The 14,783-nt window shown below is 33.0% G+C and overlaps 2 protein-coding genes across 2 annotated transcripts; one reads left to right on the top strand and one right to left on the bottom strand.

Moving 5' to 3' along the window:
• The first annotated feature begins 2,157 nt into the window (after positions 1-2,157).
• On the top strand, positions 2,158-4,336 carry LOC18033177 (pentatricopeptide repeat-containing protein At2g13600). The gene has a single exon (XM_006422062.2). The coding sequence runs from the start codon at positions 2,159-2,161 to the stop codon at positions 4,334-4,336; it is 2,178 nt and encodes a 725-aa protein (XP_006422125.2). The 5' UTR covers position 2,158.
• Positions 4,337-6,339: 2,003 nt separating this feature from the next.
• Positions 6,340-7,837, bottom strand: LOC18033041 (bidirectional sugar transporter SWEET3). Its single transcript, XM_006422061.1, has 6 exons — positions 7,801-7,837; positions 7,671-7,707; positions 7,357-7,579; positions 6,902-7,063; positions 6,609-6,728; positions 6,340-6,510 (listed from the first exon to the last, which is right to left on the bottom strand). The coding sequence occupies exons 1-6, from the start codon at positions 7,835-7,837 to the stop codon at positions 6,340-6,342; spliced, it is 750 nt and encodes a 249-aa protein (XP_006422124.1).
• Between the last annotated feature and the right edge of the window lie 6,946 nt (positions 7,838-14,783).

Here is a 14,783-nt window from a genome sequence, read left to right as displayed (position 1 = left end):
CTAATGTTACTTTTAAGGTTAATTTGATAAATTATCATTTTTTTTATTAATTTTGCTAAGAATATTGTTGGAAAAGTATTATTATAAAAAAAAATTAAGGATAGGAGTTAACATATTCAATAACGGGGATATTTTCAAGTATTTTTTTAAATATACAAATTAAAAAATAATTAACTTAAAATATAAGAAGTAAACGAACATTTAACTAGACACACAATATTATAATTCGTTTTATCAATGTTTTCTCAATCTCTTTAGCATATTTCATTTGGCTACGTACTGGATATATAAGCACGTGTTGCTGTCAAAGTGTGAAGTGTCAATGCCTTTGCTCGAACATTGCTACTCCTAATTGATACATGCACGTGTTTGTTTATCATGAAAATGGAAAACCAATGAAAGTTATTATTGATTGTAGGGTTCCTAACCCCCCACCCCACCCCAACCAATATTTTCTTTCTCTTGTGTGTCATACACAACCCATCATGATTTGCCATTTCATCACATTAAAAATCAAAGGAGAGGATCAGATCCTTTTTTACCGTTCTAAATTTAGACACATGCCACAACATAAGCAGGAGTTAAGAGTATTTATGATCGTAAATATTAGCAGATATTGATATATATTGTTACCAAAATAAAAATATAATAACTCAACTTGAGCAAATGCACTCTTACAATAATACAAAAGAACGTTAATGCAAATTTACAATCAAGGAATAAACAGATATGAAATTGTATATTCATGGCTATCATTGAGCCATTGAATCATTGAATGATACAACTCAAACCCCTCAGAAAGAATTTTCAACTAAATTATAGCACCATTTTAGAAGATGATCGTATTTTCAACCGGTGGATTGGATATGAATTTACTTTTGTAAATCCGTAAAAATCCGCCAATTTGCAAAAAAATATTTATTTAATTAAAAAAATTATAAATATGACATTACTAATAAATAAGTAAGTAAAATGTAATTACATACTTATATTAACACCATAAGATACCTTATCCATTATTAAAAAATAACATAAATAATTAAATAATTAAAATATACAAAGATAAGTTGTAAAAATTCTTAAACAAAATAAAAAATTATAAACCAAACAAAACATTTATCCTAAATGCCACTTCACCGAAGCAGCCACAAGAAAACAAAAAACCTTGACTTCTTTAAACTTTCTCGTCACAAGCACACAAAAACCCCTTGACTTCCTATCCTTTCCTGTCACAAGCACAGAGCCATCAGCACCCAACAATTCTTACTAGCTTTAAACTTCTCCTTCCGCCATCTTCTCCAAATTCTTGATCTCTGTGCAAGCAGTCATTTGAACAAAATTATTTTATTTGTTAATTTTTTTATTCAATAAAATTATTTAATTTGTTATTTATTTCAATCAGGTTAAAGTACGAAATATAAATTGGCAGCAAATATTTTTCTTTTTGATGTGTCATAATTTGATACTTTAAATGTATTATTGTAACTTTAATTGTACAATTAATTTTAATGTATTATATTTTGAAATTTTAAATGTATTATTTTAGCTTCATTTGAACAAATAATTTCGGTGTGTTGTATTTTAAAACTTTAATGCATTATTTTAGTTTTATTTAAATAATTAATTTATTTAAATCTTATTTAATTTTGAATTTGATTGGTAGTAAAATTATTTTTATATTATTTTTTCATTTTATTAGTTTGTGGATTGGACCGAATGAAAAATTTATAATCCGCAGATCAATCCGTAAAATGATGGATTTGATATGGATTGAGTCAAATCCTCATCTGATCCGCAAACATATGGATTGGATTTGGATTGAGTTTAATCAATCCGTGGATTGGATTGGATTGGATTGAAAATTCATAATCCGTAAAATCGTGGATTGGATATGGATTAATGCCCGATCCGCAAACACCCCTAGTAATATATGAGTGTGAGGCATTTTGAGGAATTCACCTTCTAGTGTGTGTATGCCTAGCTAGTGACTTTGAATTTTTTTATTTTTTTTTCCGAAAAAGGTTATTTCTAAGGGCTCTAGGAAGAAAAAAGGTTTCTAAAGTATCAAAACGACATCGAATTATCCCAGAAGAGTGGGCTAATGAGCCAGCCCATCCAGACAGGTCAATGTTTGGTGGTAGCTTTGCACGACAAAGCGATGAGTTTCAGTTTCATTTGCCTCTTTTTTTTCAAAATGTCGTTAAGATCTTGTTTCCCGTCAAAGTGGAGACACAAACGATGGACGAACATGAAACTTTACGCGACCCAATCCCAAACACTAATGACCCAAGAGACCCTTATAGTTTCTACGAACAAGGCCATTACCGAGTGCGGCAGAAATGGCCAGCTTGTTACCGCTCGTAACCTGTTCGATCAAATGCCGATACGAACTGTTGTTTCGTGGAACACCATGCTTTGTGGTTACTCAAAATGGGCCAAATTTGATGAATCTCTTAGTCTCGTTTCAACTATGCATCGTAGTAATGTTAAGCTCAATGAGACCACTTTCTCTACTATATTAAGCGTATGTGCTCAATTGAATTCTTTAATTGATGGAAAACAGATCCATTGTCTAGTTTTGAAATCTGGGTATGAATGTTTTGAGTTTGTAGGTAGCGGTTTGTTGTTCTTTTATGCAAATTGCTTTGAGATTGAAGAAGCTAAGCGGGTTTTTGACGAGTTGCATGAAGATAATGAGTTGTTGTGGAGTTTGATGCTCGTTGGTTATGTGCAATGCAACTTGATGAGTGATGCATTTGACGTGTTTATAAAGATGCCAAAAAAGGATGTAGCTGCGTGGACTAAGTTGATCTCAGGGTATGCTAAGAGTGTAGATGGTTGTGAGAAGGCTTTGAAGCTGTTTCGGTGGATGAGAGAGAGTGGTGAGAATATGCCTAATGAATATACTTTTGACTCTGTTATAAGGGCTTGTGCTAGACTTGGGGCTTTTTGTGAAGGGAAGGTTGTTCATGGGCTCTTGATAAAATGTGGGTTTGAATTTGATGAGTCAATTGGAGGTGCATTGATTGAATTCTATTGTGGTTGCGAAGCTTTTGATGGTGCAATGAGAGTTTATGATAGGTTGGAAAATCCATGTTTGAATGCTTCAAATTCGCTTATTAATGGTCTAATCTCAATGGGTAGGATTGAGGATGCAGAGTTGATTTTTAATAGACTGACAGAAGCTAATTCAATTTCATATAATTCGATGATTAAAGGTTATGCGGTTTATGGTCAAGTTGACAATTCAAAAAGACTTTTTGAGAAAATGCCTCACAGATCAATAATTTCTTTGAATACTATGATATCCGTGCATTCCAGAAATGGTGAAATTGAGAAAGCTTTGAAGCTTTTTGAAGAAACTAAAGAGGAAAGAAACCCGGTGACCTGGAACTCAATGATATCGGGTTATGTTCAAAACAATCTGCATGAAAAAGCTTTGCAACTGTATATGACAATGCGCAAATTGGCAATAGACCGTACTAGATCAACGTTCTCTGTTCTCTTTCATGCATGCTCATGCCTTGGGTCTCTTCAACAGGGACAATTACTTCATGCTCATTTGGTTAAAACACCATTTGAGTCTAATGTTTATGTGGGAACATCCCTCGTTGATATGTACTCCAGGTGTGGGAGCATAAATGATGCTCAGGCATCATTTAGTAGTATCTCTTCACCCAATGTGGCAGCATGGACGGCTCTTATGAATGGATACTCACACCATGGTCTTGGTTCTGAGGCAGTCTTACTTTTTGAGATTATGTTAGAACAAGACATAGTCCCAAATGCTGCTACTTTTGTTGGTGTTCTGTCTGCTTGTGTTCGTGCTGGTCTAGTCAATGAAGGAATGAAAATTTTCCGCTCGATGAAAAGTTATGGAGTAGTGCCAACTTTAGAACACTATACCTGTGTGGTGGATCTTCTTGGTCGGTCAGGCCATCTGCACGAAGCTGAAGAGTTCATCAAAGATATGCCAATTGAATTGGATGCAGTTGTCTGGGGAGCTCTGCTCAGTGCTTGTTGGTTCTGGATGAACATGGAAGTGGGTGAGCGGGCGGCTCAGAAGATGTTTGGTTTGGATAAGAAGCCAATATCTGCTTACGTTATTCTGTCGAACATATATGCAGTATTAGGGAAGTGGGGGAAGAAAATGGACATTAGGAAGAGATTGACGCACTTGGAAGTGAAAAAAGATCCGGGTTGCAGTTGGATTGAGCTGAACAGCAGAGTTCATGCGTTCTCTGTAGAAGATAGGAACAATCCAAATTGTAATGTGATTTATGCCACTTTGGAACATCTAACTGCAAATCTAAATTCTGTTGTGCTATTTGATTAAGAATCTACATGAATAGAAGAGTCTGGTTTCTTAATTCAACCTACCATCATTGACCAAATTTGTTTTACCTGTATCGCCCAAATTATAAATCGCAGTCTCCTTCATAAAGATCACATGTTGGTTCCTATTTAATCTAAAGCACATCTCTAATATCCATCTATGTTATGTTTAATCGTAGCTGTTGATGCCGAAATCTGATCGAGTTGATGATGAAGACCAGGTTGCTTCACCAACACTTTATTTTATTTTGATGGGAAACTGTCACTTGCCGCTCTAGCATAATTTGAATTGCACCGATACCTTCTTTAATCTGCAGCAATGGAAAACTGTCTTGGGGGGGGGGGGGGGGGGGGGGGGCGGATTCTTCCCAGCGAGTATTTAGAAAACAATAATTTCACACACTCGTGATTTCTTTTTTATCTTTTTTTCTGATTTCTTTTCTTAGTCGGCAAAAGTCCCTTTTTTCATGATCTTCTTAGATTTTTATAGACAACCACATATATCGTTTGTTCTTCAATGCGCGGCCGTTATCGAATTGAATGTGCCGCTTGAATCTAAAGTTAACGTGTCCGTTTGCGTAGTTATTGAGCTGCCGTTATAATGCCTGATCGTGCTTTAAACATTATAGTAGAACGTGCCTAGACGTTACGGATGAGTTTTCAAGTAAAGTTCTACAACACGAGTTACAGACCAAAACCATGCGACCTGATTCTGGTCTCCTCGTAGAATGCTGGTCGCGTTTGCACATGTGACCAAATAACCTTCTCCTCGATTTAAGTGACTTTCTTTCTACTCCCCCAAACAGAAGCATTTGTTGTCACATCTTGATTCATTCGTAATTTAAGACGCCTTTCATAATGGTCTGACTTGTTCTTCAACATCAACATTGGTTTCTGTATCATTGAGCTCACTGGTGCCCTTTACATCAGGTAGGCGTTTTCCTAAGGCTTAATTTAAGTTATTATTATATCATTATCTTTTTCCACGTATCATCCCGGACTGGTTCCTCTCGTTCTTTAGTAAATGGGCATAATCACCCCACAGGTTCATCAAGCTAAGAGACTTTTTGCTATCACAACACAATATTTCCAGAAATTTAACATTGAGCATGACTTTTTTCTTTGAATTACGTGGTTCTGATTCATCAAGCATATTGGATTACGACAGTTCATTTGCAAGTGTCAACTATTCAATAGTTCTAAGCACATTGCTTTCAAAATTACAGTTTATGCATGATAAAAGTTGGTTGAGTTCTCTATTTCTTTATTTATTTATATTTTGTCTCTTATTGCTCCATAACCATCATGACGACGACGATGCAGATTAGCCGTCGCTTTAGGAAAAGCTATAAAAAATCTCATAATTTGTCCAAAAGCTAATTAATTCTTGTCTCTTTATAGCTTGCTATTGGGCTCGTGCTCGAAGAAAATGACATTTTCCTTTTGGTGATTTGGTTGACATTAGTATGGTTGTTGCATAAAAGTAGCGGCTAGTGGTTAATAGTGGACCATTTGTTTCAGTTATATAGGATTGTTCAGTGTATCTGAATATCTGCATTAGTCTTCTCTTTTTGTTCAGTTTTGGAAATCATTTATAGGAATTGGTTCCTCGAGAAGATGGAAAAATTGGTTGCTAACTCTCTTATGAATTATTTTTGCAAATTCAGGATCGCTATTAAAAGTAGTTTTTTTATTATGTTTAGACATCCACTTAAATAACAGCTTTTACATATTACAGGAAATATTTTACTGTGAAAGAGCTATTTTGACGACTCTAGCTGCTTCTTCCCTCTTCACAGGTGTTACCGCAATTATTTTCCGTAGAAATGAAGTTTTCTCCTGTCACAAAAGAGCAAATATATTACATCTCTGCCGATGCATAAACGTTGATGCAATAATGAATTCAGTTTTGTGTGCAAAATTGCTGCCGAATGATTATTTCTCAAGATAATTAGGAAACTTAAAATTCGGAAGGAACCTAATCAAACCTTTCAATCAAATCCTTCAACTCTTGCCATTAATATCATTGTTTATTGCGAGCTGCAGCTTTTTGGAATTCTCTCCATTCTTTTCTAAATCCCATTTGTTTGGTTCTTTAATAATTCCGCTTTTCCTGTACTTCCAGTAGAGAACAAGTTGAAGGATGCCTAAGGGGCCACCAACAAAACTAGGAGACTGCAAATTCAAGAAGTTCAAGTTAAGGAGTCTAATCATGTGTGTGCTGTCTTTTGCATTTTTTTATAACACACGGAGAATTTAGTGGATATGCAAACCGCGATAAAGAGGTCATGGCTCAGTAATCCGTAAACCATCCATATTGCAGAAGTTAGGAATGAGAAGAAAGATAAGTGGAACGGCATGAATTCCACACTCTTTGTTCGTATCACTTGTTTCTGCAATTATAAGCAGACTATTCATTAAAAGACCCAAAGGTTAAGAGGATATGCAAAATCCAGATGGTAACTTGACTTGCAAGTAATTGACCTTTTTCAAGTTTGCCTGTAATCCTGTATAGGTTGCATAGAGGAATGGTATCATGGAATTATAATGGAAAAAGATTACTCACCACAGCCACCAGTGGCGAACTATACATAGTTATAGAGGCTCCCAATCCGATGCTCCCCACAAACAATTTGCGGTGATGGTGATCATGGAATACAAAGGCAGAGACAAGAGCAGTGATGCAGAACAATAGGATAACAGGTATGACTATAGCAGCGACTTTTATCTGCAGAGTAATGATGTTTATAATCCATAACATCCTTGTCAACTATCAATATAAATGCACAGTAACAAGTTAAAAAAATTAGCTCGTAATCGGCACCTAAGTTGCACAATTATCACACACATAATGCACAAAACTAGCACGTAATTGGCACCTAAACTGCACAATTATCACACAGATAATGCACAAAACAAGCACGTAATTGGCACCTAAATTGCACAATAATCACACACATAATGCTTGGCAACGATTATGCATGAAGTATAGAAGCCAAATAAAGCTTTAAAATGGCTTGCCTTATCTCTAGCTGAAGCAAACAAAAAATATATGAGAATGAAGGAGAGCTCGAGAAAGATCCCTAGGCCGTTGATAGTAACCACAGTGAAATTCTCCCACCTGTAGCTTACAACGGGCAGTGCATACCAAGTATAGAGGAGACAGTTTAACAGTGCAATGATGTAAGGAAAGCATGAAAACCCCTCGGTACTTTTCTTCTTTATCACCCTTGAAAAAGTTAATCTGGCAACATGCAGAAAGATATTATGTTCCAAGTCAGTTGCTTTAAATTATAAAATCTCAAGTGGAATTATATCTAGGGTCTAGATGTTACATGGGTGTGGCATAAAGTAACAAAGAAGCTGCATTTCCTGCAAAGATAAACCATGCAAGTCTTATGTGTTAGGCAAAGTTTTTAGCATACAAATTGCAAGGAAGCTGAAAATAAACGAAGCATGAAGTACCCATGACTCCAAACGCTAGGCGCAATCCATCTCCCATAATTTTTCGCCCTCCAAAGATAGTCCTAAGTTGAAGAAATGGTCCCAAGAAGGAGAGTACTCTCTAAACAACTAATAAATTATGTTGTGTGGACTGTTTAACATCCTTCAAGCTGTATAAATAATAAAAAATGGATAAAAAGAGAATAATAGAAAATTGAAGTATCAGGAGAAGTGCTGTCTATGTCCTTAATATAACTTGTGGAGGGGAATGGCTTTCCTCAATTTGTTTAATGCAAAAGCTTTCATCTAATGCTCTGTTAGGTTTTTAGCAATAAATTAAGAGGAAGAATAAAAATTGCTATTGTTTGCTTTTTTTTTGTTCTACTTGTGAGTGGAAGATGCTACAAGACATCCACTACCCAATTGAAATAAAATTCAACGGTGCTATTTGGTTCAATATATATGGCACTAAAATTCTTTAGCTTTTATTTTGCCACAAGACTTGCATTTTTACCAATTATGTGTTAATAAAAAATTATAGAGAGTAGTTCTTATTACAATTTTGCTAAAAAGTTCAATAAACACAATTTGATTCAAGTGACTGTATGCTTGGTAAATTTCTTTTCGGATCAGTGCCGCGTTAGTGTTGTCATTGTAATTGATATGCCTCCTGATTTGATCATTGTGAAATAATGACCATTGCATGAATTGAAAGGCTCCTGGCCACTTCAGTACTTCTATCTTTGGCATCCAGATATATATATATATTCTTACTGGAATTCGGAAAGCTATTATTCTAATTCTCATATATATTGGTTCCTAGAACAAGAGCAGAATTTTTATCAGAAACAAATTATTCTAACACTGAAAGTCTTTGGTGGTGTGCTTTTAATATCACCAATAAAATTTTATTCCAAACTAATCCTTAAAATGGATCGTATAGCAAGTGGTTTCAACTTGTAATATTCTAGGACAAACAACCGAGTAAATTGTTCGCCAAGGTACACAGGTCATCATAGTTAATTAGTGGGCTTCCTGCTTAAATGCATCTACTTAGTTAATTAGGAGAACTCAACACTTATAAATTAGTTTAAATCTTCTCTCACTAAAAATGTGGGCTATCACGATTAGAGATGGTACAGTATGGGTATGGTACGACACAAGCATGTTTTGATAGGGTACATGTGCAGGTTGTGCCATACTTTGTGCCCTACCAAAACATGCTCATGCATGCAGTGCCGTGTTGTGTGTCCTACCAAAACGCACTTGTGTCGTGCCATACCTATGTTGTGCCATGTGCCGCCCAATCCGCGTGCATGCTTAAGTTATGATTTTATAAATAACTTAAAATTGAATCTTTTAATATATTTTACTAGCTTAAGTTTTTTAAATTCAATTTAATTCTTAGTTTAAAAAAATACTCTAATTGTTTTATATTTATAATTTATTAAATGATCAGATGATGTCATTATTTTAATAAATAAAGTTATAAATATCATGATTTTGTAAAATGTATGTATTAATGTTATTATGGACTATAATCTATGAATCTATGTAAGTCCAAGTTAACAATTAAGTTAATCCTTAAAAAAAATTATTATTGTTGTTGTTGTTATTAAATATTATAAAAGATTTCCAATAATGTAGGATCTAACTTAGTAGTTAGATTACATTCTCTTACTATTATTAGTTTATTATTATTAAATATGAACTTGAGTTTTGAACTTTTAATTCTATTGAATTTGACTAAAGACACATAGACACCAAAAAAGGATAAATGCTTGAAAAAAGAACACCAATAGCTTGACATGCTCTCTTTAAAAAATTAAATAAAAAAAACTTCTTGTGTTTTTTTTTAAGGCAGGGCCCACAGCACAACACGGGTGGGCCTATGCGGAAAAAAAAAGTTAGGCATGACACAGCACAACATGAAGCACGTGATGAGCACAGCATGGCATGAGCACAAACGAGCGTTGGCCTTCCTTTGATGGGCGGCACTACTTGTTGGCCATCTCTAATCATGATTGACGTATCTGATGAATCGCTAACGATGTATTAATGAATTTATTGTAGTTATAGTTTTATACCATTTTGTATTATTTGACCCTTCACGCGGACACTAGGTTGTAGGAGGAAGAGGAGAGATTGAAACATCTCACATCATAAATAAGAGAGGATTTGGACTAATTTATAAACTTTTAGTTCTCCTAAATAAGAAGGTTAATAATAAAATTGTAATTGTTTTTGTGCTAAAGTGGACAATATCTATTATAAAATAATCCTTTGGTGAAAACCATTACCTAAAATTCCAGGAACATTCATGTTATATCACCAAGAATGAATAAAAGAATATGCGGAAGTGTATCTAAATCCACAATGCTTAATTGCTTTCTAGAGTCGCGCAATTTGTCTTCCAAATCAACATGTTATTCTAAAGAATGCTTTAAGTTTCTCTCTAAACTTTATCTAATGATAGGATATCGAAAAAGAATAGAATGTTAAGTGTGACCTAGAGACCATAATCATTTATATAGATAACTTTTATGTTGTCTTCAGGTATGCATATTTTATCTTATCATAAAAATAAAAATTATACTTAAGTCTCTACACACTAAAAACTCACACCCTATCAGATAAACAAATGCATTAAATTACTGAAAACTTTACTATATCACTTTTAATTTGACTTGACCTAATATGAGAGAGGTCGCAACACATAATTATTCACATATAAACCCAATATTAAATTAAGATGTAACAATATCTACTCACTACGCAGGTACAAACATTTTCTAGGAAACAATATAAAAGAGGGCACATTTGAGGGAGGCTGTTAAGCCAGTCAAAAATGTTTGAAGTACGAAAGTGGAGGTTCCTTTCCTATTAAAAAATTGTTTAATTCTTCGATTTGTTTTGTGATCAAGAAGACAATTTCTTGTGTTGGTGACCTCACCACATACTTATCTTTTTGGCTGTAATCCATTCTTATTCTATTTTGCTTCAACAATAATCCTTTAAAATTCTATATCTCATGCCAAGATATTGGGTTTCTGATGCCTTGTTGAGTCATGTCTTGTTCTGGTACTTGAATGCTCTTCACTAATGAGAATACATTAGTTTGACTACAAATTAATTATATAATAATTGACAATGTCATGATCCCATTAATTTACTTAACAGATCAGCATGCATATCAAATACTTTTCGTCTTAGTCCTATTATGGAAAATTATGAAGGCATGATTGCAAATTGCATAATTGGAAACGAGCAAATGCATGGTTTATGGTTCCTGCCAATTAGGACCGTTCGTTATTGCAGTACAAATGAATATTTCGATGGGTAGTTTTCGTACAATATTCACTTCGTCTCCTCAAGTAAATATTCACTTCGTCTCCTCAAGTAAATATTCACTTTGTCTCCTCAAGTAAATTTTAAGCAAGCATTTAGAACATATTCTCCAGCTAGAGATAACTGGACAACGTATGTAGTTGGTGATGCCACGCAGCAATCAATCCCATTGATGCAGATGCTTTAACAATGCAACTGGTAATATGCACATGATCTCGAAAAGGGCATATCTAGAATATAGCCGTTGTATGGTGAAACGCTCCTCTTTCTATTACAAACCTCAAATTTTCCACCACATATTTTTAAGCTTTCATGTACTGTACATAATATATCATAACTTAAGGTTCAACAATAGAAAATTAGTGGTATAACAAAAAAATTAAGGTTTTCAATGAAGAAGAGTTAGGGTGTTGTACCTCACAATCACTATATTGTATGCATTCTATTTTGGAAACGATTGTAAACTAAAGGTCATTTTGATATATGACATTGTATTATCGGTCAAAATCAATCCTCAAATACGATTTGCCAGCACATGCAACTCTATCTTATCTATTTTGATGCAATGTTTAAATCAAATTATTCGCCAAATATTAGTGTAGATAGAATGTAGAAAGTAGAAACAACAATATTAAGAGGACAACAAACTAAAAGCAGTCAATCTGAGGGAGCCAAACAATAAATTTGTATACACAATGGGCTAAATTTCATCTAGACCATTTATCTTTCATTTTTCAAAAAATTAGAGAAGGGGCTATCTCCAAACCCCAGGCACCTGCTGATGATTTAATTCACACCTACATTAAGATAAAACCACTAACTACTCTTGTCTATAAGTGTGTGTGAGTGAGTGATTAATGTTCAGTGGTTGCTACCAAGTAAAAAATGAGTTTTACCAAAAACAATTTAGTTATTGTATTTTCAGATAAATGCTCAATCACAAGAGTTTCAGAGATCCTCTCTTGCTAAGAAAGTACTTTTGATGAAGAGCACTCCAACCATTTCTGCCAATTGAAAAAACATTTTGGTCGATTTCAGTCCACCACTCATTTATTAAACCATAGGCAAAGAAGCGCTTTTGATAGTATTGAAAACAATATGAATACAATCAACTAATTAAAACTTTGCTAATCAGCAAGAGTGCAAGTAATGTTAATCTTTTTGGTGGCAAGAGAAGTTGCTTTTGATGTTGTAATATGATGTTTGAGGAGCATTATGGATGATGCTAATTTTCTAGCTTTTCCATTGGATAAATTTAGGTGCATGTAATCTGATTATGTGGGATAGGATATGTCAAATTAAAGAAACTTGAATTATTCACACTTCGGAGTATGTGGGAATTCACTTGAGAAGAAATGCTTCTTGTGTCCTAAGCAACTAATTAATATCTATCAAAAAATAAAAGCAACTAATTAATAATGTAACTTGTATAATAGAAGCATTTTATTCTTTTTTCCCTCTTTTTTGCATCCTTTTAATTCTTTGATTGCAACAAGCATAAGATATTATATAATTTTTGTTTGCTGGCAGTGGAACTTATGAGGAACCTATACTCTTGGCATCCATATGGAATTTTATCAACAACCCAAAAAAAAAAAATGAAAAACCAAAATATTGGGAAAAAAATACGCTCAAAGAAAAAAAGAAAAAAAAAAGTAATCGAATAATTTTATAACTCCAAATTTTTGTACAAATTATTTAAAAAAAAAACTGATGTTACATTATATGATTGATTGAATGAAAATAATAATAATAAAAATAAATTATGTGGGTCAAGTGATGTCTTACTTAATTCACTTATGCGATATAACATTAGTTTGTACAAAAGAATTTATGGTTGTATCATTATTGTCAATCACCATATTGTTTGGTCTGCTGCCAAATAAGGTGCTGCATTTATGCTTAAAATGAATTCGTTTGGTACTTTACATCCTCCTAGTACTTGAGAGATGCAATTTGTCTTGCTAAGAAATTCTAAGTTTTTTTATGAAAGAATTTTATACTACATTATTGTAATAAGGATTTTGTGACACTATCAGATAGTTCTATTTAATTAATCACCATTTTTAATGTTATTCGTAAGAAGCTACAGAATAACACTACATATTTAGTTGTCTATCGTATGTCCACCAAGTAGCCCACTAAATCATTTTTGTGGATACATATGTGCGAGTATTTGTCCATACATAACATCAATTTATAAGATTTGGATTTGAGCTATAGAATATTGTAACATAGAGCACTAGTATAGAATCAGATTCCCATTTTACGGCTGATTCATGTTAGATACACTTAATAATGACGTTACATGATGATATAGTGAGAGACGAAAAAGGAGATAGCGTGTAGATTTATGTGGTGGACATTGATTTAATCTCTTGTTTCGAATTCTGTTCTATCGAGACATTATTGAACTAAACCTAACCTGATCCCACTTGACAAACTAAAAAATGGGTAACACATCTTATACAAAATCGTGATACAATATCTGTATATAAGATATGGTCTGTTTGGAATTAAGATTGAACAGTTGTAATTTAAAATTTACAGTACTAAAATGTTTGTTAAATATTAGTTGTTGTAGCTTAAAAGCTAAATTGATTTAATTTTACACTTGTATTATGAAAAATCTATTATATCTTTATTAATTTTGTCAAAAAATTATTTAAAAATTATATTTACGATATATTATTAATTTTTATTTTATAATTATAACTTTTTTTCTACAACAATTGTAATTTAAATGTTACAACACTTCAATACCAAACAGAACCTTATATTCTATATGCTTTACCAAATCATATGTCGTGTAATTATTAAAAAAAATCATGCATTTTTAAAGGAAAAAAATTAACAAGTTACTTAAATCAAGCATAAACCTGGCTAACAATCAAAAAAGAAATGCACCAAAAATAAAATCACCTAAACACAGATGAAAGAACCAAATAAAGAAGGGCACTTTTGCCCTTATTTTATACAAACTGAAAAAGCTGAAGTGATTAAATTCATTAGAAATTTTAACTTTTATCCTCACTTTATGTTAGGTTTTTAAGTTATCGTTGTTGTAGAAAAAAAATTATAATTATGAAATAAAAATTAATAATTTGTAATAAAAATGACTTTTAAATAATAATTTTGACAAAAATAATAAATATATTTTAATTTTTTTTATTGCACAAGTGTGTGATCAATATACCTTCCAATGCAGAGCAATAAATGCTTAACAAACACTTTAGTGCTATAGCTGCAACTGTCCAATCACACTACCAAATAGATGCTAGATACTTTCCAATCCAATGACCTATTTGGTATTATTGTTGGACAGTTATGTCTTAAAATCTATAATTTTTAAGTATTCGATATACACTTGTGGTGTATTTACTTCTTGAAATAAGGAATGTGAATGGAGTAATGTGAATCAAAGCTATGTTTACTTGACAAAATTGAATTTGGGAATGAGAATAAATTGTGTGGGTCCCACACAATTTGGGAATAAAGAATGGGAATCTCATTCCCAAGGGGGGGTTGGGAATGTGAATGAAACATAAATTTCCTTTTATATCCTTCTAATTTTTTCATATTTCATAAATTACCTTCTTCAAATCACAAATAATTTTATTATTTTAAATGTCATTAATAATAATAATAATTATTAT

This window comes from Citrus clementina, unplaced genomic scaffold, assembly GCF_000493195.1.
Source record: "Citrus clementina cultivar Clemenules unplaced genomic scaffold, Citrus_clementina_v1.0 scaffold_9, whole genome shotgun sequence".
Taxonomy (NCBI): domain Eukaryota; kingdom Viridiplantae; phylum Streptophyta; class Magnoliopsida; order Sapindales; family Rutaceae; genus Citrus; species Citrus x clementina.
Note: the sequence above shows the minus strand (reverse complement) of the source record. Positions and strands in the feature narration are given on the sequence as shown.